This window comes from Podarcis cretensis (genome assembly GCF_951804945.1).
Source record: "Podarcis cretensis genome assembly, chromosome: 13".
In the NCBI taxonomy this organism is placed as follows: Eukaryota; Metazoa; Chordata; class Lepidosauria; order Squamata; family Lacertidae; genus Podarcis; species Podarcis cretensis.
Genome location: NC_137182.1, coordinates 33354585 through 33380702, shown reverse-complemented (window position 1 = coordinate 33380702; position 26118 = coordinate 33354585). Strand labels below are relative to the sequence as shown.

The following is a 26118-nucleotide window of genomic DNA, read 5'->3' as shown; positions in this document are numbered from 1 at the left end:
TTTCTGCTCTCTTCACTGTGCAGCGAAGTGCTTGTCACGAGGCAATGTTTACATTCCACAGTCTGTACTGTTGGGTTTTCCCACGGGAAAGGGAGACTGGATGTGACGTACACTGGTTTCCTGTTTTTCACTGTTCTCACAGTGTGATTCTCTCTGTGCTTCAGAGGAGAGAGGATGCCTTTTCTGCTCCGGCAGAGGCAAGATGTTTTTCTGTAACCTACCAGCTTTGAAATGTAAATAAAGCAATTTAGAGTATGTGCACGTATTCCTCATCATTCCGCTGTGCACTGGACACTGCAAATCAACATTTTTGGTTATGGGCCCAGAATAACGCAGTCATCTGAATGCCGGAAAAAGGATCGGAATGCAAAGGGACGGATCGGACGGTATCACTGCGCGTCAAGATGATTGATGAGGTATGTGCTACTGCTCCGGGCAGCCTGCCAGCATCTAATTAATGGCTTTATGGCTGGACTTTGAACTTTTATGGCCATTTGCTGGGCACAGGCGAAGGCTATGCTGGGGAAATCGAAAGTAACTTTTTAAAGTGCTCTTGGAGTGAAGCAGCTGCAGAGAATAGTGACGCAGCACTATTTAAGGCAGCAGAGGGAAAGCACTTTTGAACTTGCCTTTGGCATGATGTTTGAGGCAGCTGCAGTAAAGCAGAGTGGCACAGGCTCACAGGCAGAGGCTGTTTTGAACTTGCCTTTGGAATGAGGCTTGAAGCAGCAGAGACGCAGCTTGTATAAAGCAGCTTGTTTAAAGCAGCAGAGATGATGCAGAAGGCTAATGCCAGAGTCATGATGGCTAGCTGCAGAAGGCTGGCTGATGCACGTGGGGAATCTGGTGCCAATCAGCCACATGCTCAGCTCAGAGTAGCTTGTGATACTGCCGTGATTCTGAATGAAGCAGATCGCCGGGGTGCTGGCTGCATGGGAAAGGGGGAGTCTTCACAGACGTCATCCCAGAGTGCAGTGGAACCACCAGATGGCGCCAAAGCTTTGAAGGCAGTGAAATGCTACTCCTATGGACGTCTAGGCCATATGAAGAGGGAATGCATTGTTGGGATTCAGAACTTACAGGGTTAAGTTGTTCTGAGTAGTGCCTCCCATTCTGACGTGTGGAAGGAGGGAGGAGCGTTACTTGTTGTTCTCTCTTTGTCTCTGAAAGAGACGGACGCCATGAATGCTAGCCGTCCAGGAGAATATGAGGAATGCTGAGCTGTAAATATCTTGCTGCAATAAAGAACTGGTAAATTTGGACTCACAAGTGAGTGCTTGGTGTGTTTGGATCTAAGCAAGAGGCAACAGTTTGTTCCGCTGTGTTTTTTACTCTGCAAGGCGAAACCGGAGAGAAGAAGGTCTGCGCAGCTTGGCTAGGAAGTGTGCCGGACCGCAATAAACTGAGGCTAATTGGGGCCATAAAGTAATTAGCCAATTAAGATCTTATCACAGGTTATGGGGGACCTAATTACCGCTTATAAAACTGTTGCTGAAAGTCTGTCGGTGGGCTTTGAAGTCAGCTTGAACAGCTGGGAAGACGCTACCGAAGCGGAGGTCTGCGTTCTGTGTTTTGCCTGATGCTGAGAGGCAGAGAGCTGGGAGAGCAGCTGAAATATCGGGTGCCGGAGAGCTGACTGGTTTTACGTGAGTAGCAGCTGGGGCCCCGGGGAAGAGGAGAGAATGGCAGACAGCCAGGTCCTTGAGGACGTTCCGCTTGAAAAGCTCACTTTAAGAAGTTGGGCAACCTGGTCCAGAAGAGTAAGGGGTTGGTTTCTGGTTACTGGGCTTTGGGATGTAAGCCAGAAAGAGCCACTTCCCCTGATTCCAGGTCCTGAAAGGACAGACATTGCAGGCTTTGAGGCTGCGTTGCCTGAAGATAGCCAGCAGAGAATGCAAAGAGAGCTTGCTATGCTGAAAGCATGCGTACACGCATCACTCTTGCCTAGTTTGGAAGGCGTAAAGTCAGCAAGGGCTGCCTGGGAGGTGCTGAGAAGTTTGTGTGAAACTTCAGCAGGAGGCCAGGGCCCTGGAGAAGTCATGGAGAGCCTGGAAATGGCTGTAGCCCCAGTCCCTGAGGTGCAAGTCGGGGGGGCTGAGAATTCCAAAGGCAAGTTTCAAAAGTTTTCCACTGTGAGTGCTGAAGTGAAACGCAGTTTCAGCGAGGGCAGGGCTGGCACAGAGTGCTCTTCCGGAAGAAGGGGGGCCAGGCCAGCTGAAAGGAGCCCTGGGCAGTATTTTTCCACTGGTGACCGTCCTCAGCCAAAGTCTGGAAAGCTCCGGAGAGCTAGACGCTTCAAGGTCGGCCACCTGCACGAAGTGAAGATAAGGCCTAAAGAGTCGCGTGGGAACGCAGAGGCCAGTCCGGTCTCCAAGGCAACGGAGGAGGCTACTTCTACGGAAGCTGCCAAGGTCCTGAGCAAGGGGGAGTTGGTTGCCAAGACAACCAGAGAGAACAGCTGCAGAAGCCCAAAGAGAGGGGGCAGCGAGACGTTTGTTGCTATGGCGTTGTTTGAGGACAGCTCTGAGAGAGACACTGACTTTCGCTTTGTAATCGACTCAGGAGCTAACTGCAACCTGATTCCAGAGACCCCTGCAGTCGAGATGTGGAATTGCACGGCAATTCCGGCTGGGAAAACTGTTCAGTTTGCTAGTGGAGAAAAGAAAAATGTAACTAACATTGCAAATGTATTTTTTTCTGTTTTGCAGGAGCAGATGGAAGTTTGCATTGTGCCAGGAGTGCAACACTGTATTTTATCTGTGCCTTATTTGTTGAAAAGGGGGTTTAAGGTTTGCTTTGAACACGATTTTTGTACAATCTCCAAAGGAGGGAAGCAACTGGTCAGAGTTGCAAAGGGGCAGAATGATCTCTTCATTCTTAAAACGTCTCTGGAGGGTGAGGGGAAGGTTGAGAAAGCACAAGCCCTGCGTGCTACAGTTCCCACTCATGTTTCATGTTCTTGTGCGTGGCATAAGAAGACAGCTCATTCTTCTGTTGAAGAACTACAGGTGCTACCTGAGGTTAGCAAAGGCTGTAGAATTGAGGAATGTGCGAGAGTCCTAGATTGTCAGGCTTGCAGACAGGCGAAGGTAAAAGGGTGCAGTTACCCAAAGGTGGAGAGGGTAACCACAAAACCTTTTGATCTTGTGCACATAGATCTGTTGGGTCCCATGAAGGAACCAAGTTTGGGAGGGGCCAGGTTTCTGCTGACGCTGCAGGATGATTTTTCGCAGAACACCTGGACACATGGTCTCAAATCCAAGGAAGATGCAGCACAGCTGATTAGACGTTGGATTGAGGAGGTGGAACTAAGGTTCTCCACGAAAGTACAGGCAATTGCTAGTGACAGAGGTACACAGTTTACTGGGTCTGCTTTGCAGAAGTTCTTTCACAAGAAAGGGATAAGTCACACAGTGACTTCTCCTCAACAGAGGGGGGTGGCAGAGCTAAGAAGTGAGGCTCTGGTTAAGGCTGCACAGGAGATGCTGTCAGATTCTGGGTTATCTCCAAGGTTTTGGATGGAGTCAGTTAAATATGTGAGCTTCACCTGGAATCGGTCCTACAATTCAGTGGTAGGAGACACACCGTTTTTCATGCTTCACGGGAGGAAACCTCAGGTTCACTTCCTCCGTGCGTTTGGGTCAACGGCCTCGGTGCCGGTGCCTGAAGCTTTGCGAGGGCCAGGTGAACCCAAGTTCCAGAAAATGATCTTCTGTGGGTATGAGCCAGCGGCTCGTGCATGGAGGTTTGCGTACCCGTCAGGTGATCAGAGTAAGCTGCTGATCAGTAAACACGCTGAGTTCTATAAGCAGGATGAAAAGTCAAAGGCTCCTGCCAGACGTGATATTCTTTCAGAATGTCTTTCTGATTCAGAGCAGGAAGGTTCTGATAAGGAGGAAGGAGAGGCTGAGTCTGCTGATGACGATCAGCTCACTGACCAAAGTCAGGAGCAGGATGGGGCATCTCCGCAATTTGTAAAAAGAGAGCCCAAGAGTGAGCCTAGTTCTCCTGTGAGGGTAATGCAAAGGAGTCGAAGACGCGTTAAGTCAGAGGGGGAATCCCGGGATGCAGAGGACACACCTGCTGACCACAGTGAGTCAGAGGAAGTGCCTGAGTTTGTGCCCAGGCGGTCCAGTCGCACAACGAAGGGAATTCCACCTGAGAGGTATCAGGCCACAGGTGCGTGGGTAAGTTTCGCACAGTGCGAATCTGAGAGTTGTGAGGATGTTCCACAGATGCCTGACAGGAACGCCAGGAGAGGGCGCAAGGCATTGGGGAAGGGATTGATCTCACAGAGGTCTGCAAAGGTACATCCACAGGTCTTGTCAGAATGCTCGGCAAGAGGGGGTGTGGGGATTCAGAACTTACAGGGTTAAGTTGTTCTGAGTAGTGCCTCCCATTCTGACGTGTGGAAGGAGGGAGGAGCGTTACTTGTTGTTCTCTCTTTGTCTCTGAAAGAGACGGACGCCATGAATGCTAGCAGTCCAGGAGAATATGAGGAATGCTGAGCTGTAAATATCTTGCTGCAATAAAGAACTGGTAAATTTGGACTCACAAGTGAGTGCTTGGTGTGTTTGGATCTAAGCAAGAGGCAACAGTTTGTTCCGCTGTGTTTTTTACTCTGCAAGGCGAAACCGGAGAGAAGAAGGTCTGCGCAGCTTGGCTAGGAAGTGTGCTGGACCGCAATAAACTGAGGCTAATTGGGGCCATAAAGTAATTAGCCAATTAAGATCTTATCACATGCATATATCCCAGGGCCAAGACAGAGCAGCGCAGCGAAAGCTCATCGCGTGGAAAAGGCCGAGGCAGAGGCAAAGGTCCGGTGTCCAGGACAATGCAGCACAAGGCAATGGTCTCACGCTTCACTCCAAAAGTTGCAGAGGTCCAGAAGACGTCTAGATCTTTCTTCGTTGTTGATTCGGCTGCAACCCATCACATGTGCAACGATAAGCGACTGTTCGTGTCTTTTACACCGCAGGAAGGTGCGATTCACCAAGCGGATGACCACACAATCCCCAGTAAAGGCTACGGAACTGTTGTTCTTCACAGTTTGGACTTATCGATACAGAATGTACTTTATGTACCAGATGCCAAACATAATCTGCTCAGCATTGGACAGATGAATGAGCGGAACATTGACGTTTCCTTTAAGAACAAAAGGTGCATCATCACAAAGAAAAATGATTATGTATTGTATGCTGAATATGTTGATCGTTTATATGTTTTGTATTATGATGATGTTGTGCAGGATGACACTTGTTGCATTGCAGGTTCTAACGAAAGTTTGCATGCAGAATGTATTCATGATTTTCATCGAAAATTTGGTCATTTGCATTTTGAGGCAGTATCTAAAATGCCTGCCTTGGTTGAAGGTATGACTATTAAACCCTGCAGGTACCACATGAAGTACAAGGCATGCGCAGCAAACAAGGTGAAAATGGCTGCGAAAGGTAAGGTGTCTAGTAGGCAAGCTACAGAACCATACCAAATTGTTCATGCTGATTTGGTTGGACCCCTAGCGCCCTCTTTGGGTGGAAATAGGTACTTCATGGTTCTCATTGATGCATTTTCCAGGTATATTTATGTGTACAATCTCAAGCAGAAATCAGAGGCTTTTCCTAGGTTCAAGGAATTCTGTGCTTGGTTGGAAAATGTGCAAGGTAAGAAGGTAAAGACTCTTTTCAGTGATCGCGGAGGGGAATTCACTTCTCAGCAGTTTGAAGCTTTTCTGACTGAGAAAGGAATTCAACACGATTTGTCTAGTCCTCGCTCGCCATGGCAGAATGGACTTGCGGAACGAGCAAATCAGACATTGCTTCAAGGGTTAAAAACCTTGCTACATGATGCAAATCTTCCAGAGAGTTATTGGGCCGAAGCTCTCTCATGTTTCACTTATAGTTATAATCACAGGTTATCTTCAGCGATTGGTTGTACCCCCTATGAGAAGATGTTTGGCAAAAAGCCATACATCAAACACATGAAAATTTTTGGTTCTGACATGTGGGTTCACTCACCACAAAACTCCAAGTTAGACAAGCGTGGTTTGCATGGTATCTTTCTAGGTTATGAGAAAGGTTCTTACAGAATAAGGATGACTGACTCTAAGACCATTAAGCTCACAAGAAGTGTTGAGTACAATGCCAAGTGGGGGGAGAATGTGGGAATTTTCCAATGTTACCCTGAAGACAGTGATGAGACTGAGGATAGTCAAAAGCAACCACAGCAACCCACACCCACTGATGAAAGTTCTGATTATGAGTCTGAAACTGAATCAGGTGATTCAGAGGATTTCAAGAGTGCAAAAGCCTCTATGCGACCCTCTGAAAGCTCTGATCAAGAATTGGAAGAACCATTGTTCACAATAGGTCACTTTTCTCCTAAGAAGGAAGAGGAGAGTGTTGAAGACCTAAGGCTAATTCGCAGGTCACAAAGAGCCACAAAAGGCAGACCTCCAAAGAGATTTGCTGATGAGTTTGCTAAGATAGCAGTAACAGCTGTCAAAAGCTCCAAGAAGGTATTTGAACCTTCAAGTTTCCAAGAAATCCAGGATTTGGATTCGAAGGAAGCTGAGCCATGGTTAAATGCCATGAAGGCTGAGCTTGATTCCTTGGAAAGGAACAAAACATGGGAACTTGTTCCAGTAGTTCCAGGAATGAAACTGCTTGGAAGCAAATGGGTCTTCAAAGCGAAGACTGATCAAAATGGCAAGATAGTCAGACACAAAGCCAGATTGGTAGCCAGAGGTTTTGCACAGCTACCAGGTGAAGACTATCACGAGACCTACTCACCCACAGTGAGGTATGAGAGCATTAGGCTTATGCTCAAGCTAGCTGCAGAGGAGAATTTACACATTAGTCACCACGATGTGAATACAGCTTTTCTGTACGGATCTCTAGATGAATCACTTTATATGCTTCCACCTGATGGCGTACAGGTAAAACAGGGATATGTTTGTGCTCTGAAAAAGTCCCTTTATGGTCTCAAACAAAGTGCACGGTGTTGGCACACAAAACTCACTGAAGTATTGTTTTCTCTAGGTTTTCAGCAAGGGAAAGCTGATCCATGTGTATTTGTCAAAGAGAAGGGGCAAAAGAAACTGTATTGTTTGTTTTATGTTGATGATTTATTATTCTTTTGGAAAGATGTCACAATGTACAATAACGCCCTAGCTCAACTGAAAGAACACTTTGACATTGGGTTGGAGGATGGATGGCGGGGTTGGAGGATGGATGGCGGCTAATGGATTGAGGTTGAATCCTGACAAGACAGAAGTACTGTTTTTGGGGGACAGGGGGCGGGCTGGTGTGGAGGACTCCCTGGTCCTGAATAGGGTAACTGTGCCCCTGAAGGACCAGGTGCGCAGCCTGGGAGTCATTTTGGACTCACAGCTGTCCATGGAGGCGCAGGCCAATTCTGTATCCAGGGCAGCTGTCTACCAACTCCACCTGGTACGCAGGCTGAGACCCTACCTGCCTGCGGACTGTCTCGCCAGAGTGGTGCATGCTCTAGTTATCTCCCGCTTGGACTACTGCAATGCGCTCTACGTGGGGCTACCTTTGAAGGTGACTCGGAAACTACAACTAATCCAGAATGCGGCAGCTAGACTGGTGACTGGGGGCGGCCGCCGAGACCACATAACACCGGTCTTGAAAGACCTACATTGGCTCCCAGTACGTTTCCGAGCACAATTCAAAGTGCTGGTGTTGACCTTTAAAGCCCTAAACGGCCTCGGCCCAGTATACCTGAAGGAGCGTCTCCACCTCCATCGTTCTGCCCGGACGCTGAGGTCCAGTGCCGAGGGCCTTCTGGCGGTTCCCTCATTGCGAGAAGCAAAGCTACAGGGAACCAGGCAGAGGGCCTTCTCGGTCGTGGCGCCCGCCCTGTGGAACGCCCTCCCATCAGATGTCAAAGCAATAAATAACTACCTGACATTCAGAAGACATCTTAAGGCAGCCCTGTTCAGGGAAGTTTTTAATCTGTGATATTTTAGTGTATTTTTGGTTTTTATGGAAGCCGCCCAGAGTGGCTGGGGAGACCCAGCCAGATGGGCGGGGTACAAATAATAAATTATTATTATTATTATTATTTGACATGAAAGATCTTGGTGAGGTAAACAACTACCTATCTCTGGAAATAGAGAGAGATCAAGATGGTAACATTCTAGTACACCAGTCACGGATGTTGGTTTCTGCTCTCTTCACTGTGCAGCGAAGTGCTTGTCACGAGGCAATGTTTACATTCCACAGTCTGTACTGTTGGATTTTCCCACGGGAAAGGGAGACTGGATGTGACGTACACTGGTTTCCTGTTTTTCACTGTTCTCACAGTGTGATTCTCTCTGTGCTTCAGAGGAGAGAGGATGCCTTTTCTGCTCCGGCAGAGGCAAGATGTTTTTCTGTAACCTACCAGCTTTGAAATGTAAATAAAGCAATTTAGAGTATGTGCACGTATTCCTCATCATTCCGCTGTGCACTGGACACTGCAAATCAACATGCATAAGTGGGTATATTTTATATAAAACATGAAATAAGGACTGAGACTATTCATTGGCTTCCAGGACCATGAAGTTGTTAAATCAGCCTCTTGAGCCTCTAACACTATAAAGTATCCTTTAGGGAGAATTACAGTGGGATGACTACCACATAAACATCAGTAAAGCTGTTCGTATCTGAAGAAGTTTGCATGCACACGAAAGCTCATACCTAGAACTAACTTAGTTGGTCTTTAAGGTGCTACTGGAAGGAATTTTTTGTCTTGACTATGGCAGACCAACACGGCTACCTATCTGTAGCAGTAAAGCAGTTAGGCTGGGGGTGGAAGGTGGAAAGGGGCTGTTTGTAACCCCTAACCCTGAATTAGCAGGTGAGTCTGGGCCCAAGTTTTGAGAATTAGGCCCTATGTCACAAGATCATGCTAGATTGCATTTGGAATAAGTTTATGCCTCTCCTTGCCCCATCATGTCCCTACCACCCCCTTTTACTCTTACACTGACTTTTGTTTCACCAGTGGGAATTTATGCTGATAAATATTTCCAGCTCAGCCAGAACAGGAAACTTAAATAGCATTGCCCTAACTCAGCCCTGACATTAGCCAGGAAAATCTAATAACAATAACAATTATAATTATAATATATTTATATGCCACCCACCTGAGTTAGTTACCCCAGTCACTCTGGGTGGCTTCCAACAAATTAAAACACAACACAACATCAAAGAATGGGAACCTTTTACAATCTATTTAAAAAGACAACAAAATGAACTGGACTCCTTGGCAGGTTTTTAATGAGAAATCAGAGAGAGGAACTGAGAGAAGTCCTGGGGGGGGGGAGGGAAGGTTTGTTGGGGAGGGGGGGAAATGGGGCGGATGACAATGAAGATGATTTGTATTGATGATTTGTTATGCTGAATTTGTTAATATATATTTTTATAAAAAACAGTACATCAAACATTTAAAACTTCCCTATACAGGGCTGCCTTCAAATGTCTTCTAAAAGTCAGATAGTTGTTTATTTCCTTCACATCTGATTGGAGGGTGTTGCACAGGGCAGGCGCAACTGCTGAGGGCTCTCTAAAGTCTCTTATTCTGGACTTCAACCACACTGCTATTTTAGAATATAGGATAATCTCCAACATTCTCATGTGTGAAGAAGAAATTGATTACTGCATCTTCCTATATAACAAACCAATAAGCAAATTACATGTGCCACGATTTCTACGCTTTATATGATACCCAAGCTGAATTCCCATGTATTTCTATTGTGTTGAACAAACAAGTACACTATTATTAACACAACAGAGTGAACATCACTTTCGTAATTCCATCTACCTGTGGTTACATCATTTAACATTTGACATTACCAATGAAATTGCAATCAGACACAACCATGAGGATATGGTAGAATTTGAAGGTTAAGTGCATATAACAGTAGGAAAACAAATAAAGGATCCTTGCATGGTTAGAGGCAGGAAAGAGTAAATAAAATAAACAGAAAATCAGATGAAAATCTTCTCAGATCTTCTGGGGGCTATAAAGCTTCCAAATTCCTCCAGCTCTAGCACTTTTAAACTTCCTCCATATCATCAATTCCCATAAATTGTCATGCATTGTGAGGATGCAGCATCAGCATGTGAAATGTTTGAGGTCTCTCAATCAGGTTGCATGCACAATGGAGTGATAGTTGCATAGGTTGTTGTTTCTATATTTCGGGATGGTGATGGCTTGGAAATTGAAAAACAAAAAAATAACAGTTACCTACTGATATTGGCTGTTTGGCAGAAGTAATTTGGGGCCAATTGTTGTTATGGCAAGAAAAACCTGTTAACCTACCCAAAGAATATCTGGAATATATTTGTAGTTTTACACAGTATTCCAGGGTCCTTGGTACATAGGAGGGGCTGTGAGTGGGCAAGCTACAATAGTCCACTCCCTTGGGTAATACCAGGCCAATGCAGAGCTTGTCTGAGTCCCAGAGAGGTAGTTTTGTTAGAATAAAGTTCTTGGTGTAAGTCCAGTGTAAGTCCAGCAGACCCCTGACACCCTGCCTCCCCCTCCCCCTAGCCAGCTTAGCCCTCTGAGTCCTGGGGCAAGTGTACTGAGCAGCCCCCTACCCATGAAAAGCCCTGGGTAATGAACTATATAAACCCCAGATTTGGCTGAGATGTTTTACTCACCACTGTTTGGAGGAGTCCTGTAAGTTTGGCATCTGAAGACAAATTCACAGTTAGTGTAGTCACACAGTACATCTTCAAAGATGTGTATAAGAATGTGTACTTCTGTGTGCAATCGTAACATGTATCAACTTTTTAGGAGTGGTTCATCCCTGATCATCAGGCTCTTTCCTGAAGCTATCATTTGCTTCAAAGACAACAATGCCCACCCAGCTCCTCAAGGCCATTGCCATCATTGACATCCCATGTCTGTTCTGCTAGTAATGAGCTTCTCCAGAAGAAGGTGTCTGAAAATCAGTCAGATACTGAGTGACACTGACACAAACACACCTCACAGGCCCCATTCACTCACCAAAGTGCCAATTTGCTTTTCCAATTTGCTTTTCCAGAGCAGAAACACCTCTCGTTTGCTATGTCAAGACTTGTTTCTGTCCTACTCTTCAAAAGGAAGAGGTAGGGTGTGTGTAGCTCCTTGGATCAATGTCCCAGCTCACACTTAGCCATACAATTCACCTGCTATACCTTTCCTCTTGCTTTGCCTGGGTATCACCCACGTCTATGCATTAAAGGGTTTGACAGAAACAGAAAGTTTGAATTCATCATCCGACAGCAAGGGTCAGGACCGGCATTTTGGCTATCCATCTGTGTCTGGATGGTTGTGCTATCCTGAGAATGCATCTGACTAAGAGGTCAGGGAGGGCAACAGAAACAGTTGTATAGCACAGGCCTGCAAAAATAGCTCTCTAGAAATGTGTATCACAATCAAATTCACCCATTCTGGTAAGGCTACATTGAGAGAAGCCTTCCAAAACAGCTATGTGGGCGTCCGTGCTTGTTGAATGCATCATGTGGGTGAGGAAAAACAGTGAGAGCGTTCTCTCCGACAGCCCACAACTTCTATAAATAAGCCCATTCTACCAAATAATGTGTTACAATTTTTGTAGGCAGGAATGAACCAGAAGCTTCACTTAACTGCAGAAAAATCTAGTTTCTCCCAGAGACATAAGGGTTTACATCTGAGCTCATTGGAATGCAGCTGCATAACAAAATAAAACCATTGTACCTTCCATTAGGTTTGGAGAGTGAAAGAATTTCTTAAAACTTAATTAAATTTCTGGTTTTCATGTTCCAGAACATAATATTTGTATCCTAAAATGAAATTCTGCCTTTCATGCAGAAACCTCCAAGGGATTGTATAGCAATACTAAAAAGTAACACCTGACTTCAAAGTTCTTAATCCTTCATTTTACAGTCACATGATTAGGTGAAATGCATAACCTCTTCCTACTTTTTCAGAGGAAACATGTATACACTCGTTTTTAGAGCATTTTTTCACTGTCGCAAAGTCTGCAAACTTAACTATTCAGACCAAAAAAGATAAAGCTGCTAAACATTCTGCAGATCCTCTGATTGTGTGCTAGACTTTGTGGTTGTCATGGCCCTCAGTCCAAAGGGAGAAAAGAATTATCTTACACTGAACTTCTTCAGAGGCCAGGTTTCTGCTGTTGTCCTTGACTGCAGTTGCTTCCCTAAGAAAAACAAGAGACAAATGCATTTGTGATGCTCCATATTTACTGGTTCTGTAGGTAGAAAGCCTTTTCTGAGAAGGGTGAGATCTGCATTCCTTCACACAACCATGAATGATACAAAATGCAGGAGATCCAAACTTTTAAACTGGGTTTAAATAGTCACATGAAGCTTCAAATCTGATAAGAGCAGCAGTCGAATTGTTTGGGCAACAGCAGAAGACTCTTGTTAGTTCATTCATATATTTTCTTCCCCTGTACTACATCTCTGATAAAAATCCCTCTGCTATTTGCGTGTTGAGTTCCACAATGCCACCCACCAAAATCCACACTTCACACATCAATTTTTGTTTAAGGTTTTTGGCATAATTTTTGACCACAACTTTATTCAAATACAAAAAATGTGAGTGGTTGCTTAGGCATTGGTTATGACTATCTGTCCTTGCCCTCAAGGACAGAGCTGGCCCTTGCGGACACCAATGGAAGCCAGCGTGGGAAACAAGTATTGGGTGAGAAATGAAGCTGGGAATCAGTCCCTCACTTCTCACCCTCATGTTCCTGTGGGGCTTGCACGGCCGCAGGTCCGACTCCGGGGACAAGGACAATTGTATGGCAAGCCCCTGGATTCCTTTAACGGAATTCCCTTTCGCATCATTTGGAGGGGTAGGCACTCCCCCGCTAGGCCTCCGGAGGCCGGGGGGGTCCCCACCCTCAGCCTTCTCACGATTCCCCAGAAGTTGCCTGAAATTAAAATTAACCAGGGAGAAAACAAAATAAAACCAACGAATAGGACGGGAGGGAGGCGAAGGGGAAAGGAATGAAGGAATAAGAAAGAAAGGGATAGTGAAAAATTAAGGTAGGGGGCTAAAGCGGCAAGAAATAAAATTTTAGCAGAGCTCAATACAACCGTCTCCGGCTGCTCCTTGATCCGGTGCAAAACGGCCAAGAGGACGTCCCAGCGTCTGGCCCCAATACTTAAAGCCTCTGACCCCTCCTCCAAATTGGAAACACTCAAAAATCCCCAGTAACCCATTTTAACCCTTAAGGGCTCGGGTTCCTTGCCAAATTTGCCTAGTCACTATAGAGTGGCCTGTTCCCCAACCTCTGTTAGGGAGAACACGCTTTGTCCAACAGTGGCAGTGGGGAGATGCAGGGACCTTGGTGGAAAACAGCTTAGGAGAAAGTGTAAAAAATAAGAAGCAAAACCCCACACATTCTCAACAGTACGGCTGAACAAAGAACATAATGCATGTTCTTTTTGCGATGTTACTATGATCTTGTTTTTGGAGTGCTTGAAATATATTTCCATTTTCTTTGTTTCTAAGCTGCTTTGAGCATGATTTTTTTGTGTGGAAAAGTGGCATACAAATAAAGTGAATGAAGAAACGAAAATCTTACACATAATCATAAGAAATGTGCTCAGTATTGGCTCTGTCCTGCCTTGAAGATCTCTGAAGACACGGCACTAAAACAAAAAAGAAGAGAGGCAAAGAAGCTGTCATAAATTAGGGCTGACATATGTCCAGATTTTCTTGAACATTACTGGGATTTCAAAGGTAGAATTGACGTCCGGGTGGAATTTTCAAAAGGTGGCACTTTGTCCTGAATCTTAGGCTATTCAATCAAAAAATTGCTTTTGGGGGGTGTTTTTGTAAAGGCAAGGGGCAGTTCCCATGCAGGACGAGTGGCCGTTGAAGCCACTCCTCTAAATGCACAGTCCTCCAAATGTATCTGAAGAAGTGTGCATGCACACGAAAGCTCATACCTAGAACTAACTTAGTTGGTCTTTAAGGTGCTACTGGAAGGAATTTTTTGTTTAGTCCTCCAAATGGATGCAAACTATTTTCCCTAATAGAATTCAGTTTTGTACTTTCTTTCTGCTAACATATGCATGTTTGTGCACAATTTCTCCCATACTCATGCACATGTGTGTGCGCGCGCACACACACACATGGAAAGTAATGACATTTTTGGTTGGAGACTTGCATTGCTGAAACTTGAAAAATCAACCCTTTTCATGGTAGATTATCATAGTTTCAGGTTCCCATCACTCACCTTTCTTTACCAAAAGGTAGATCGAAAGTACCAACACCAGAATGGTACCAGCCACACCGCCACATATAATTCCCCAATTTGGCCCTGCCAAAAAAAGAAGAGTAATCTGAATTAGATCAAAAAAGAAAAAGGAGTCTTCATTTGGTTTCCCTCACAAAGCCAAAATTTGCCCCACCTAAATCAGGCTAGGCTTGCCATATATCCAGAAAAGTCTGGACATGAAAGGAAATGGCACCCTGGGAGAATTTTTAAAATTTTATGAGATGTCTGGAATTTCTGGTACGTGGTGTTGTTGTTGTTGTTGTTGTTGTTGTTGTTGTTGTTGTTGTCTGTCATCATCCCCCCTGAGCAGCAGAATGAATGTCCCCCCCCTTACATGGGATACCCAAAGCATGCTTGCGCCCCCTGCCTCCCCAATTGCAGCAGCCCACACTGAGGAGTAGGGGAGCACAGAGGACAGTGGAAAGAGGGAGAGAGCAGCCCTGAGCTCCTGCCAGCCTCAAGGGAGGAAAATAAAGAGGACTCAGTTATCCTGCCCCTGCCATTGTTCCCCCTCGAGAGCTGCTGTGTCACTTTCTCAAAGCTGCTGCAGCTGCTTCCTCAAGGAGGAAAATTGCTACCCTTTCTAGGATGCAGAGCAGGAGACGAGGAGCCCAGCTAAAAGGGAACAGGGCACCTGTGGCTACTTGTTCAGGAGGTCCAAAGGAACTTACCTCCTCATTCCCACCCTCCCAAAGCGGGGGGAGTGTGTGGACCTCAATAAGAAATCCCCTCTTTTTTCCTTGCTAAAAGAAAAAGAATTGGCTCTTGGAAACGTGGGTTTTTAAAATTATTATTATTTATTTTTATTTATTTATTTAGCTGGGGCGGCAGGAATGTTAGTTTTTGAAATATGGCAAGACTAAATTTTCTAATGTGGATTTTGTAATGTAGTTTTGCCACAAAGGTAAAGAGGGAAAGGGACCCCTGACCATTAGGTCCAGTCGTGGCCGACTCTGGGGTTGCAGCGCTCATCTCGCTTTATTGGCCAAGGGAGCCGGCATACAGCTTCTGGGTCATGTGGCCAGCATGACTAAGCCGCTTCTGGTGAACCAGAGCAGCGCATGGAAACGCCGTTTGCCTTCCCGCTGGAGCAGTACCTATTTATCTACTTGCACTTTGACATGCTTTCGAACTGCTAGGTGGGCAGGAACAGGGACCAAGCAATGGGAGTTCACACCGTCACAGGGATTCGAATCACCAACTTTCTGATCAGCAAGGCCTAGGCTCTGTGGTTTAACCCACAGCGCCACCCGCATCCCTTTGCCACAAAAGGGGCCCACAAAATGTCCATGGCAAGTTGAAGAGGGAGACCTTATAATTTACATAATCTCTAGTCAGAATTGAACTATTGAAATACCTGCTATATAATATACATATTATCTGAGATTTAATTGATGAAAGTTAATTTTACAGTAGGTGTGAATGATTTATCTTGTGGCTGGTTTCTTTTAATCATTTTTTGCCCAGGTTGGCACATTATGTGACCCATAAGAGCAGCAAAATAGTCAGACTGTACAACAATGATGGGATAAAATCAGGCCAATTCTTTATTGACAGCAGCAGGCAAGGCAAGGGATGGCATGGCATTGGGTCCCAGGATCCGTTCACCATTTCACAATCCCCATGTTGATGGAATGGATCCACTGGGTGTTTATCACTCCAAACCTGTACAATGGGATTCAGCCCATGCTTATAGGGCATGGAATGGGGCATAAAGTGATATGGTGAAAAGCTTGCACAAATAGCAGGAAAACCAGTAAAGAGTGATGCATTTCCCTGACTCTCTGTATAGCCAACTGGCTCTTCATTGATGGCAATCATTTGTATTTGTCAAAAAGGAGAGAAATTCAGACATTGACATCAAGAGTGCTATCAAACTTTCCACAGTGGCAAAAAGATTCTATAAATGTGGCATTAGGGTATTAATGATCTTTGATGGGAAATGAGAAAAAAAAAATTCTTTTCGTGATTGTGTTTGAGTATAGATTGCATTATTTTGTCTGTCTGTTAAGATTTAAAATGGCATACTAAAACAAACAATAAGATAAATAAATATTTATATCAGAAAAGCATGGCTCATCAACACATCAAGAAACACAAAGTTCCCATAAATGTGCTCTTATCAAGGCAGAGGTGCCAAACCGAACTGTGGATCAGAACACAGCTCCTGATTGGATCACAAACTTCTCTGGATTTTTTAATGTGGTTTTACCACAAAAGGGACCCACTTTATATGTATTTTAATATAACATGTGTATTTTATTTGGAAATTCATTGAAAAGCACTGATAAGATGCATATTTTGAGGAATGCATACATATTGTGTACATTAATGTATATATTAAGGTGCATCATAACAATGGGTTAGATTTGAACTAACAATCAATGGTTATGACTAAGAGCCATTCATTTCAATGGGTCTACTCAAAGTATAACTTAGCTGAATGGAAGAATGCATATAACCTTTCAAGCACGATTTAGAAAAACATGATGTGCCAAAAGAAATGAAACAGGGTGGACTTTGGCTGATCTAAGCCCCATCCCTAGAGGCTAGACACATAAATCATGAATATTTTTAACAGGTTGCAAAAGCATCACTCTTTGATAAGCTGCCTAACAGCAATGCATATTTTTAATACACCATTAAACAGTGTCACTGGAGAAGTGTTGTCATCTCCATGCTATTGGGCAGATCCTCCAACATTGGTTGCATAGGTTCAAAACAGCACCTATTTTCATTTATATGAATATATGAATGTGCTCCAGGGAAGTCTGAGCATGCTCTGTGGGTATGATTAACTATTGTGGTAGGAGAATAGAAACCAAATGGATGGAGAATGAAATTAACTATGCTGGAATATGGCATGGCTGGCTAGCTGGAACTCTAAACAGGACTATCCTACCATACAACATTCTCTTGCAGGTCCCTTCCTAGTCTGATCATTTCTACAACCTTACCTGACTGGAGAATCAGATTCCGAGCAACACTGAGGGCAGATGTCTTCTCTTGGTTCTTTGCATCCTTCTGCTGGTAACCACAGGAATACTGGCCAGCATTCTTTGGCGATGCATAGACTAGGTATTGAACATATTGAGATGTTGCTTTCTTGGGTGAAACAGGAGCCCCATCTTTACATAAAAAAAATCTGGTCGGCACAACCTCTGATGGAGCCACGCATAGTACTGCGATAATTTCCCCTTCAGGAAACAAAGTTGAATTCCAGAATAAACCAGGAGCAGGAAGTTCACCTAGAGAATGAACGAACAAATGAATGAACGGAAGAAATAAAGAACATAAATTAATGCAGAGAGTAAATGAAAATGTTTTTGCAATGGAGGATGAACATTTGAGTAATCATGTACAATTAGATTGCTTTATCACCATTATTTTCTTACTGTATCTCTTTTTAGCACTTTTTTCATGGTTGTTTATTGTATACTGCTTTTAATTATTTCTTTTCAAGGAAAGTGGCATGCCAGTGTTCTACTCTGTTTTATTTATTTAAAGCATTTTAATGCCACCTCAATTTTTATTTAGAAATTTGAGGTTGTAAAATCTCAATTTAATTCTTGATGATGAAATGAAATAGCCCTGATCTTCTTTGATAATGAACATTTAGCATTCACCATTTGGTTTGAGCAGAGGAACACACACACACACACCAATCTCTGCAATCCTGCACACACTAGTGTACACAGACCAGCGCAGTCTCAAACTCACCTGTAGAAGTGCAAAGCTCTGAATCTTTGTCATCACCCAAACACCAGTGATTTGCAAGCAGAGAACCTGCAATAACATCCAGGCATTATGTTTATAATATGTTTCAACAAGTAAACACAAGGACAGAGCAATGATTTAATAATTCTCCTGACCTGCTATTTTGGCTGCAGCCTTTTTGGACTGGCTTTAGTGTTTTCTAGCATCCCTAGTAATTTCCAATTATGCAAATAATACACATATAGATGAGAGTCAATGTAAAGCCATATAATTGCCAAGTTTCCTATATGCCAGAACACCTCTTATTCTGGTACAGTTGTTTTTTTCTGTGTGCAAAAGGGTGCATGGTGTTTGAAAGAGATTAAACAAGCATGTGTGAATGCAGAGCTGAGGAGAAATCAATAATATTGTCTTTTCCTATGTGTTGCAGGCTGTTTCTTCTACCAGCACTTCTTTAATTTGTACATTTACATTATGGTGTGTAACCCAGTCACTCTTAAGCTAAAATCATTGGTTCTCTTGGAGATAGAACTTGAAGGAGGAGGAGGAGAGGAGGAGGAGGAAGTTAGATGTTTTCATGAAATGTCTTCCACAATTTGAAGAGGAAGGCCTTATTTCAGTTTATTTTTTAAAATGTATGTTGAAAACAGCTTGGCTATCTGCAGTGCTGGGGGGCAATCCTACCACATAATCTAAAGACATGAGCATCTTAGGATGCAGCAGATTTCTCCCTCAGCTGGGCTCACCATGCAGCTCAGACAAAGATATGCTCATCACAGCTCAGCTAGTTAAACTGAGGGCACTGTAAGTCCTCCAGAAGGCTGTTGCAGGGATGTGGCAAGGAGCAGGTGACTTAGACTGGAACCTAAGCTCATTCAAAACAGCCTTGAGTCCTGGAAACCTCACACATAACAGTATTTTTAAGGCTTGTTTTTCCACTGCCTCACTTAGGCAGAGCAGCAAAGTTGTATGATCGCCCACTCCCTGCCCTGCCATCCACCACTGCCAATCTTACTGATCCCCCTCTCACACAGGGACATGCTCCCTCACACGCGCCAGAATTTCCTGGGTGTATGGCAACCCTAACTATGAGTACACACAGTTGTCTCTATTAGAGTTGCAACTCCCCGTGTTTATTTTTAGAGTTAAGCCAAAAATTCCTACAAGGCATTTTTCTGAGAACATTTCAAAAATATGTTTTCTATGAGTATGCCTTTTCTCACTGTTTTAGTAAAAGGCCATCTTGAAGCATTTGCTTCTAGTATTTTTCAACACTTTTCTATGCTGTTTCTGTTCCCACCTGCCAGATAGCCTTAGAAATACATTGGTTTCAGGCAATGCGGAAGGATGCAGGATGGGAGCCTGGCTGCCAACTCATTTCCCAATACCGTTAATACACAGAATCAGAGAAAAGGAGATGGAAAATGAAAAGCTGTACTACTTCTGGAATGTTGGGGCATTTCTCCTCCACTTCAAGTAATTACATGGAATTCTCTCACTAGTTTCTCTGTTCACTAGTAGTATGGAGAACTATAAGAGGCCATTTGTACATAACTCTCATTACTTAGGAGCCTTTTCTAGAACCCTGCTATTTGTCCATGAAGTGATTTCCAGAAAATGTCAAAGTTCCAATCACTGAACTATTTACCCTTTCCTTTCCTTTTAGAGCAGCATTCATATACATTCACACACAGAGAGAGACACACAAACACACACACACACACACACACACAAACACTATCTTTTTTAAAAAAAATACGTTTTATTGGCGTTTATAAAGAGAAATACAAAGATTATTGTCAAATATCTATTTTTAAAATCCAAACTAAAACATTAATTCAGAGGGGGGAAAGAATGGGAGAACAAGGAAGAGAAAAAGAAAAAGAAATAATAAAGGAATTAAAAGAGAAAAAGGGAGAAAAGTTAAGAAGGTAAAGAATGTCTGATTCGTCATCTTACTGCTACATATAAACACCACTCACTTCATTCTCTCCAGTGTAACACCCAATAATGCCACCCTCCATAAACTATTTTCTTCAATCGTCAAATCCAAATGTAATTATTTCATTTTCTTTTCCATGCAAAAAGTCTGTGAGAAGTTTCCAATCTTTAGTAAATGTTAACAATGACATTGCTCTGATAAAATATCTCAATTTTGCCATCTCAGCTGAGCCCATTAATTTTAACAATGACTCCACCATTCTTGGTAATGATGAGTTTTTCCATCTTTCTCTCTCATACACACACCCCTAGGAAAGCTCTGAAGGGAATTGTGGAGTTGACTTTCCCCAAATCTTTCAAGAAGTTGACCATATCCATGAATTCCCTTCCCAGTTTCCCAAACTTACAGAGAACCCAGAAGAGATTCATCAGGGCAGAGCAGGAGTTGGCTTCCCAATCTGATGTTTGTCCCCACCTCTGACTCTCAGCTCCTTCTACTTCTCTCACAGACGAGACGAAAATTGTCACGACTTTTGCAGCATGCATGCTTCTATCCCCTCCCCTGGGGAACACCCCCACATGTGGCTGCAGATACGATTCAAGGATGTATAATGTTACACTTTTCCTTCTGGTGAACAGTTCAACGTATCTATGACCCTCAGGCACATTCATTTAAAGATAATATTTGATGGTCAGAAAGGCAACTTTTCATCTGCTACCCTGTTACCCAGCACCAGAAACCTCTCTGAAAATGAGTCCATTAGTTCACGTGATAGAGAGAAGATTCAGACATGAACTGCTGTGAAAAATTCATTCTAGGGAAATAAATAGGAAATCTCCCCCCGCCCTCCCGCCGCCGCCAGTATTCCGTCAAGATAAAGTGGATGGGACTGCATACCAGCAGCCCATGCCCAAGATGGAGCTAAAGCATATACCCACCCATGCACACAAACCACCCCCTAGGTAACATGGTCTATAAAGAGGGGAGGGTGCCTGGGCTGCATTGTGAGACCTCATGGGCCACGTTTATGCCACAGGGCCTTGATCTCTAGTCTAGCAGTTTCTGATGTTAAAGTGGAAAGAGCAACAGTTTTGTAAGGCAACTGCCCTTGGTCCTTCCTGCTGTCTGGCTACAAGTTTCATTTTATTACAAGGATTTAGCCATTCTAGTCGTATCCCCATTGAAAGGGGTTCCAGTTTCCTTGGAGATGTGGAAGTGGTAATTTCTGTGAGCCTTTAGACTTGTTTGTGTCTTGGGAGGAATGAGGTGTGTTATAAGAATGCCTTTGTGGATGAGAACTATTTAGGAGCCAGAAGGGAAGTTGCCAGAGGCTGGATTGGTTTTACACTGGTATTGGGAGCCTCCAGTCCATAGGTACACCAAGGCCCATCATGTCTGCTCCTTTTGCTGACCAAATTATGGAAGCCCAGTCCACCCATCCGACACCCAACATCCCCAGCTTGTTTCTGATTTTAACCTTTTAATATGGTTTTTGTTATATATTTTTATGTATCATTGTTGTAAACCACTCTGATATTTTTGTATGAATATTGGCATATAAATATTTTTCTAAATAAATAAAGCCAGGCCTTCAATGGAACAATTGGGAGTTTCACATGGGCCCCCAGTTGTTCCTTTGCTGGAGCAAAGCATGCCTTGCTCAAGGAGAGGGGAGAAGCTTCTCCTTCCCAGTGTAGCTCTCTGAAGCCATGTTGTGCTGTTCCTTTGAGTGCTGTGCTGTTCCTTTGAGTCCCTAGTTTTGGAGGTTGAAAGGAGTGTCATGAAGTGGCTTGCAAAACATAGGGCTGCCAACCCCACTTGCTTTGTGGTTCCCATGTTTCGATAACGTCTGAAGGGATTTTAACAGAATTATGTCATGTGATGGACCGGTGGGTTGCCCGGTCCATTTATCAAAGTTGGCTAATGGGGTTGGACCCCAAAATGTTCCCCACCATGGTCTACCAACTGTGAATCCCTATATAATTGCTTTTCTATTTTTCTACTCATTTACATAGAATGTAGTCTTTGTAAACATAGCACACACCAGGTGGATAACATATTATAGAAATACAGCACAATACAAAGCAATGCGATACCTCAACAATTTATTTGACAGAAATACAAATAATATTTTAAAACATAGGCATGTTAAAATAAGCAGAAAATAATATAAATCCCAGTAGATAAAAGGCTATCCATTGAAGATGCTCATTAATACTATGCAGACATCTTAGCTGTATTGCTTTCAGTACCTGCTGTAAAAACTTCTGGCAAGCTAACCACACATCATGAACCCAAGCCATTTATTGGAACCCTAAAAGTCAAAACCAGTACTTGACCTGGGCTTAGTAAAATACTGGAAACATTATTGTAAGAGAATAAACGGATGAGAGAAGGAGGACAGGGGGGCCACTAGGGGGCGCATTGGAAGATGGCCGACAATACCATCTCTCCGACCCACACAGGGTAATTAAGAGGCTGTTATGGGAGTAGGCAGCCTCCCTTGTTGCCCCAAGGAAATGGGGAACACTGCCCTTGCCTGCAGTGCCCATAAATCACCCCCTAATTCAAAAGAAGGGGGTGAGGGCCCTAGGCAGAATGCCCCCGTGTAGACATCGGCTCTCCTGGACGCTGTCTCTGATCGCGCACTAGTTGCAGCAATTTGGAATAATTAATTACAAAAGAAGCAAATGCACAGATTTCAAGTGAAGAAGGGGAGTGAAGTCTGCTAATTTAAGTGACCTCTGCGAAAGAAGACGACGGGCTGGAGAAACAGGAATATTTTACGATGAAGATACACTAAAGGTGGGGTACGTTGACAACGGAGCTGAATGGGGGGGGGACCTTTTTTACTTTCCTTCTATGTGATTTACAAGAACCCCTCCTCATTAGAACCATTGGTTGAACTGACCCAAGCAAGATGATTAAGGTCTGTGTGGAGATAAACTTTAACCAAAAGTATGCTTTATGGAGACCGAGACCAGCGGCTTTTGGGAATGGCGCAGCAATTAATTCGGAGTCGCCATCTTGCCAAAGGATTTATAGCCGGGAAGAAGAATGGATCTGTTTTCAGACTGCATTCCTAGTGAATCTCCTCAGAGGTTTTGAGAAAGGAGGCAGATTGGTGAAGATTAACGACGCTAAGACTGTTTTGATGTATGGAAGTGATGTTATATGGAAAACGCCGGGATATGGCTACTGGATAAAAAAATAATAATATCCACGCAGAATTACAAACTGTTCTAACCAGCTTGCAGAGACTATCAGAGGTCACAAAGAGAAAGGAAAAATATATGAAAATAACAATAAGAGATGTGGAAAAATAATAAGAAAGGACTGGATAGTACTGTGAACATCATAAGGTTAGATTTGTGGACATTAAAACAGCAGTAAGAAGTAAGAAGTTGATTGGATCCCTTCAGAGCTTGAAATATGGGTACCCCCAACAAAAATTTAAAATTTGGCTGTATAATTTGGAATCTATGTAATTTGGTTTGATTTGATGTGATTGGTCGGTTAATAAAAATTATTCTTAAAAAAATAAAAAAATTAAAAGAGAGAGAAGGAGGACAGACAAAGCACATTCTGGAGGCATTTATTTTTTTCTTCCAATGGGATTTCCTAGTTTCTAGGTCCAGCCAAGGAGCAATTACACTTCTCCATGAAATAGGTGATGATTGGTGCTGAGACCAGGAGAAGAAGCACCAATGAGGAGCAGAGAATCCAAACATAGGGAGATATTGTCTGACCTGCATTCAATAGAAAAAGATCAGAAAGGTTTGGGTGTCTATTCAGATATGACCAGCGGCAGGGAGATAAATCAACAAATAGACATTAGCAAGTTCCCTATGGTTTGATGTTTGTTGGAAGAATGTACAAGTGTATCATAGCACTTTTCCTACTCTGATTATATACTCCTATTGATTCTCTCAAATACTATCAATCAATCACTTTTTATTGTACATAGCCAAAGGCCTTTACAATGGACAACAAAGAATAAAAGGAAATGTTCATCTAAAATCATACACGTAACCTGTAGCAGTTTGCAACATATAATAAAATAGTAAAAGAAAAACAATCTGCTCAGTTTTCAACTATGCCTATTTCCTGTATACTCCATTCTATCCACCCTATGAAGGTGTTTTAGAGAAGGGGAGAACAAGAGGAAAAAGTTGACAAGTTTGGTGTTCGCTCAAAATGTCCACAACAAGGTGAAGAGGGAGACCTTATCATTTACATAGTCTCCAGTCATAAATGAACTATTGAAATACCTGCAGTATAACATATATATTATCTGAGGCTTAAAACTCTTGTTATTGATTAAAGTTAATCTTATAGTGGGTGTGAATGATCTATCTTGTGGCTGGTTTCTTTTAATCATTCTTTGCCCCATGTTGATGGAATGGATCCACTGGGAAACCCAGTAAGGTATACTGCATTTCCCTGACTCTCTATCTAGCCAACTGGCTCTTGATTGAGGGCAGTCATTTGTCCTTGTCAAAAAAGGAGAGAAACTTTAATTTATTTTTTGTTTTGGGGGGAGGCTGGGGTGTCAGGAATTTTTGAAATATGGCAAGACTAAATCAGGCAGAACTGCTTCCTCATATCTTTTGAATAAATAAACCACTTTTCTCTGTATACTGAACCGGCTCAATTGATGGCAATAATTGGTCAAAAAAAGGGGGGGGGGACAAAGATTGACATCAAGAGTGCTATCAGACTTTTTACAGTAGTAAAAAGATTCTATTAATGTGGTCTCAGGGTATTAATGGTCTCTGTTGGGAAATGATAAAAAAGTTTTCTTTTTGTGATTGTGTTTGAGTATAAATTGAATTATTTTGTTTCTGTGCTAAGATTTAAAATGACATACTAAAACAAACAATAAGATAATTTTTTTGCTTACTTAGCATTGGAAGGACAATTACCTGGTCATGAAAAAACATGGACAATATCAGAAAAGCATGGCTCATCAACCCATCAAGAACAACAAAGGGTAAGAAATGGTTGATCTCTCCCCTGTTGATCAGAAAACTCCTTGTTGATTCACAAAGTTCTCTGGATTTTGTAATGTTGTTTTGCCACAAGTGCCCACAGAAATATTTATTTTAACATATCGTGTATTTTATTAGGAAATCTATTGAAAAGTATTGTAAAAATACATATTTTGAGGAATGCATACAAATGGTATCATTTAATGTATATATAAAGGTGCATCATAACAGTGGATTTGTTTCAAATTAAATCATAGGTAAGCCCACTGAAATCAATGGTTGTGTCAGGGAACTGCTATCAGCTCAGAGGTGAGAGGTGGAATGGCAGTTGTGTTTCAGGGAGCCTCCAAAGATCTCGCGAAGCAGTTCTTCGTCTGATGAGGAGGGAAGCCCCTTCTCCAGTGGGGAAGGAACGCAGGGATCAGAAGATGCTAGGGAGAGCCCCAACACCAAGCCTGAGCAAAGCGGAGGGGAGGCAAGTCCCCCTTTGCCAACTCTGCACAGTAGGTTTGTGCACAGAGAGGGGAAGAGAAGGATGGGGGTCACACAACTGTTATGCTGGGGAGGGTATAAGGACTGTCCACTCCCAGATTTTGCTAGCGACTGAGCAGACATGGACTTGCGACTCTCTGCACTGTAAATAGTTTTGTACAGTTAATAAAACCTGGAAAAGACAGGTTGGAGTCTTGCCTGTTTGCTCTCGAGCAGCCACATAACAGGTTGCAACTAACTAGGATCTATTAATTCCATCGGGCCTACTCAAAGTATAACTTAGTTCGATAGAACAACACCTGTAACTTTTTATGCATTCTTTAGCAATGTATGCAATGCCAGCAGAAATTAAAAGGAATGGACTTGAGCTAATCTAAGTCCCATCCATAAAGGCCAGACACATAAACCAGGCACATGAATATTTTTCATACGTTGTATGTAAACCGATGAAAAACACTGTAAGGTTGAATCTCAAAAGCAGACCAGGGAGGACTGAACATGCTCTGTAGCTTTGAAATACTGATTAATTGTTGTGATTGGGGAATAGAAACCAAATGGATGGAGAATGAAATTAACTATGCTGGAATATGTTACAGCTGGCTAGCTGGAACTCTGAACAGAACTATCCCACCATACAACATTCTCTTGCAGGGATCTTTCTAGATGGAGCATTTCTACAACCTTAC

At 43.2% G+C, this 26118-nt stretch overlaps 2 protein-coding genes across 2 annotated transcripts in view; both read right to left on the bottom strand.

Moving 5' to 3' along the window:
- LOC307200441 (butyrophilin subfamily 3 member A3-like) overlaps positions 1-26118 on the bottom strand; it is a gene marked incomplete at its 3' end in the record, with an annotated part of 77983 nt that overhangs the window by 11984 nt on the left and 39881 nt on the right. The gene's annotated exons all lie outside the window — the stretch shown is intronic.
- Positions 9606-20440, bottom strand: LOC307201451 (uncharacterized protein). Its single transcript, XM_079950687.1, has 8 exons — positions 20356-20440; positions 18011-18076; positions 17248-17538; positions 14249-14332; positions 13592-13658; positions 12141-12196; positions 10671-10702; positions 9606-10217 (listed from the first exon to the last, which is right to left on the bottom strand). Exons 1-8 carry the CDS (start codon positions 20375-20377, stop codon positions 10146-10148), a joined length of 690 nt encoding a protein of 229 aa, XP_079806813.1. The 5' UTR covers positions 20378-20440; the 3' UTR covers positions 9606-10145.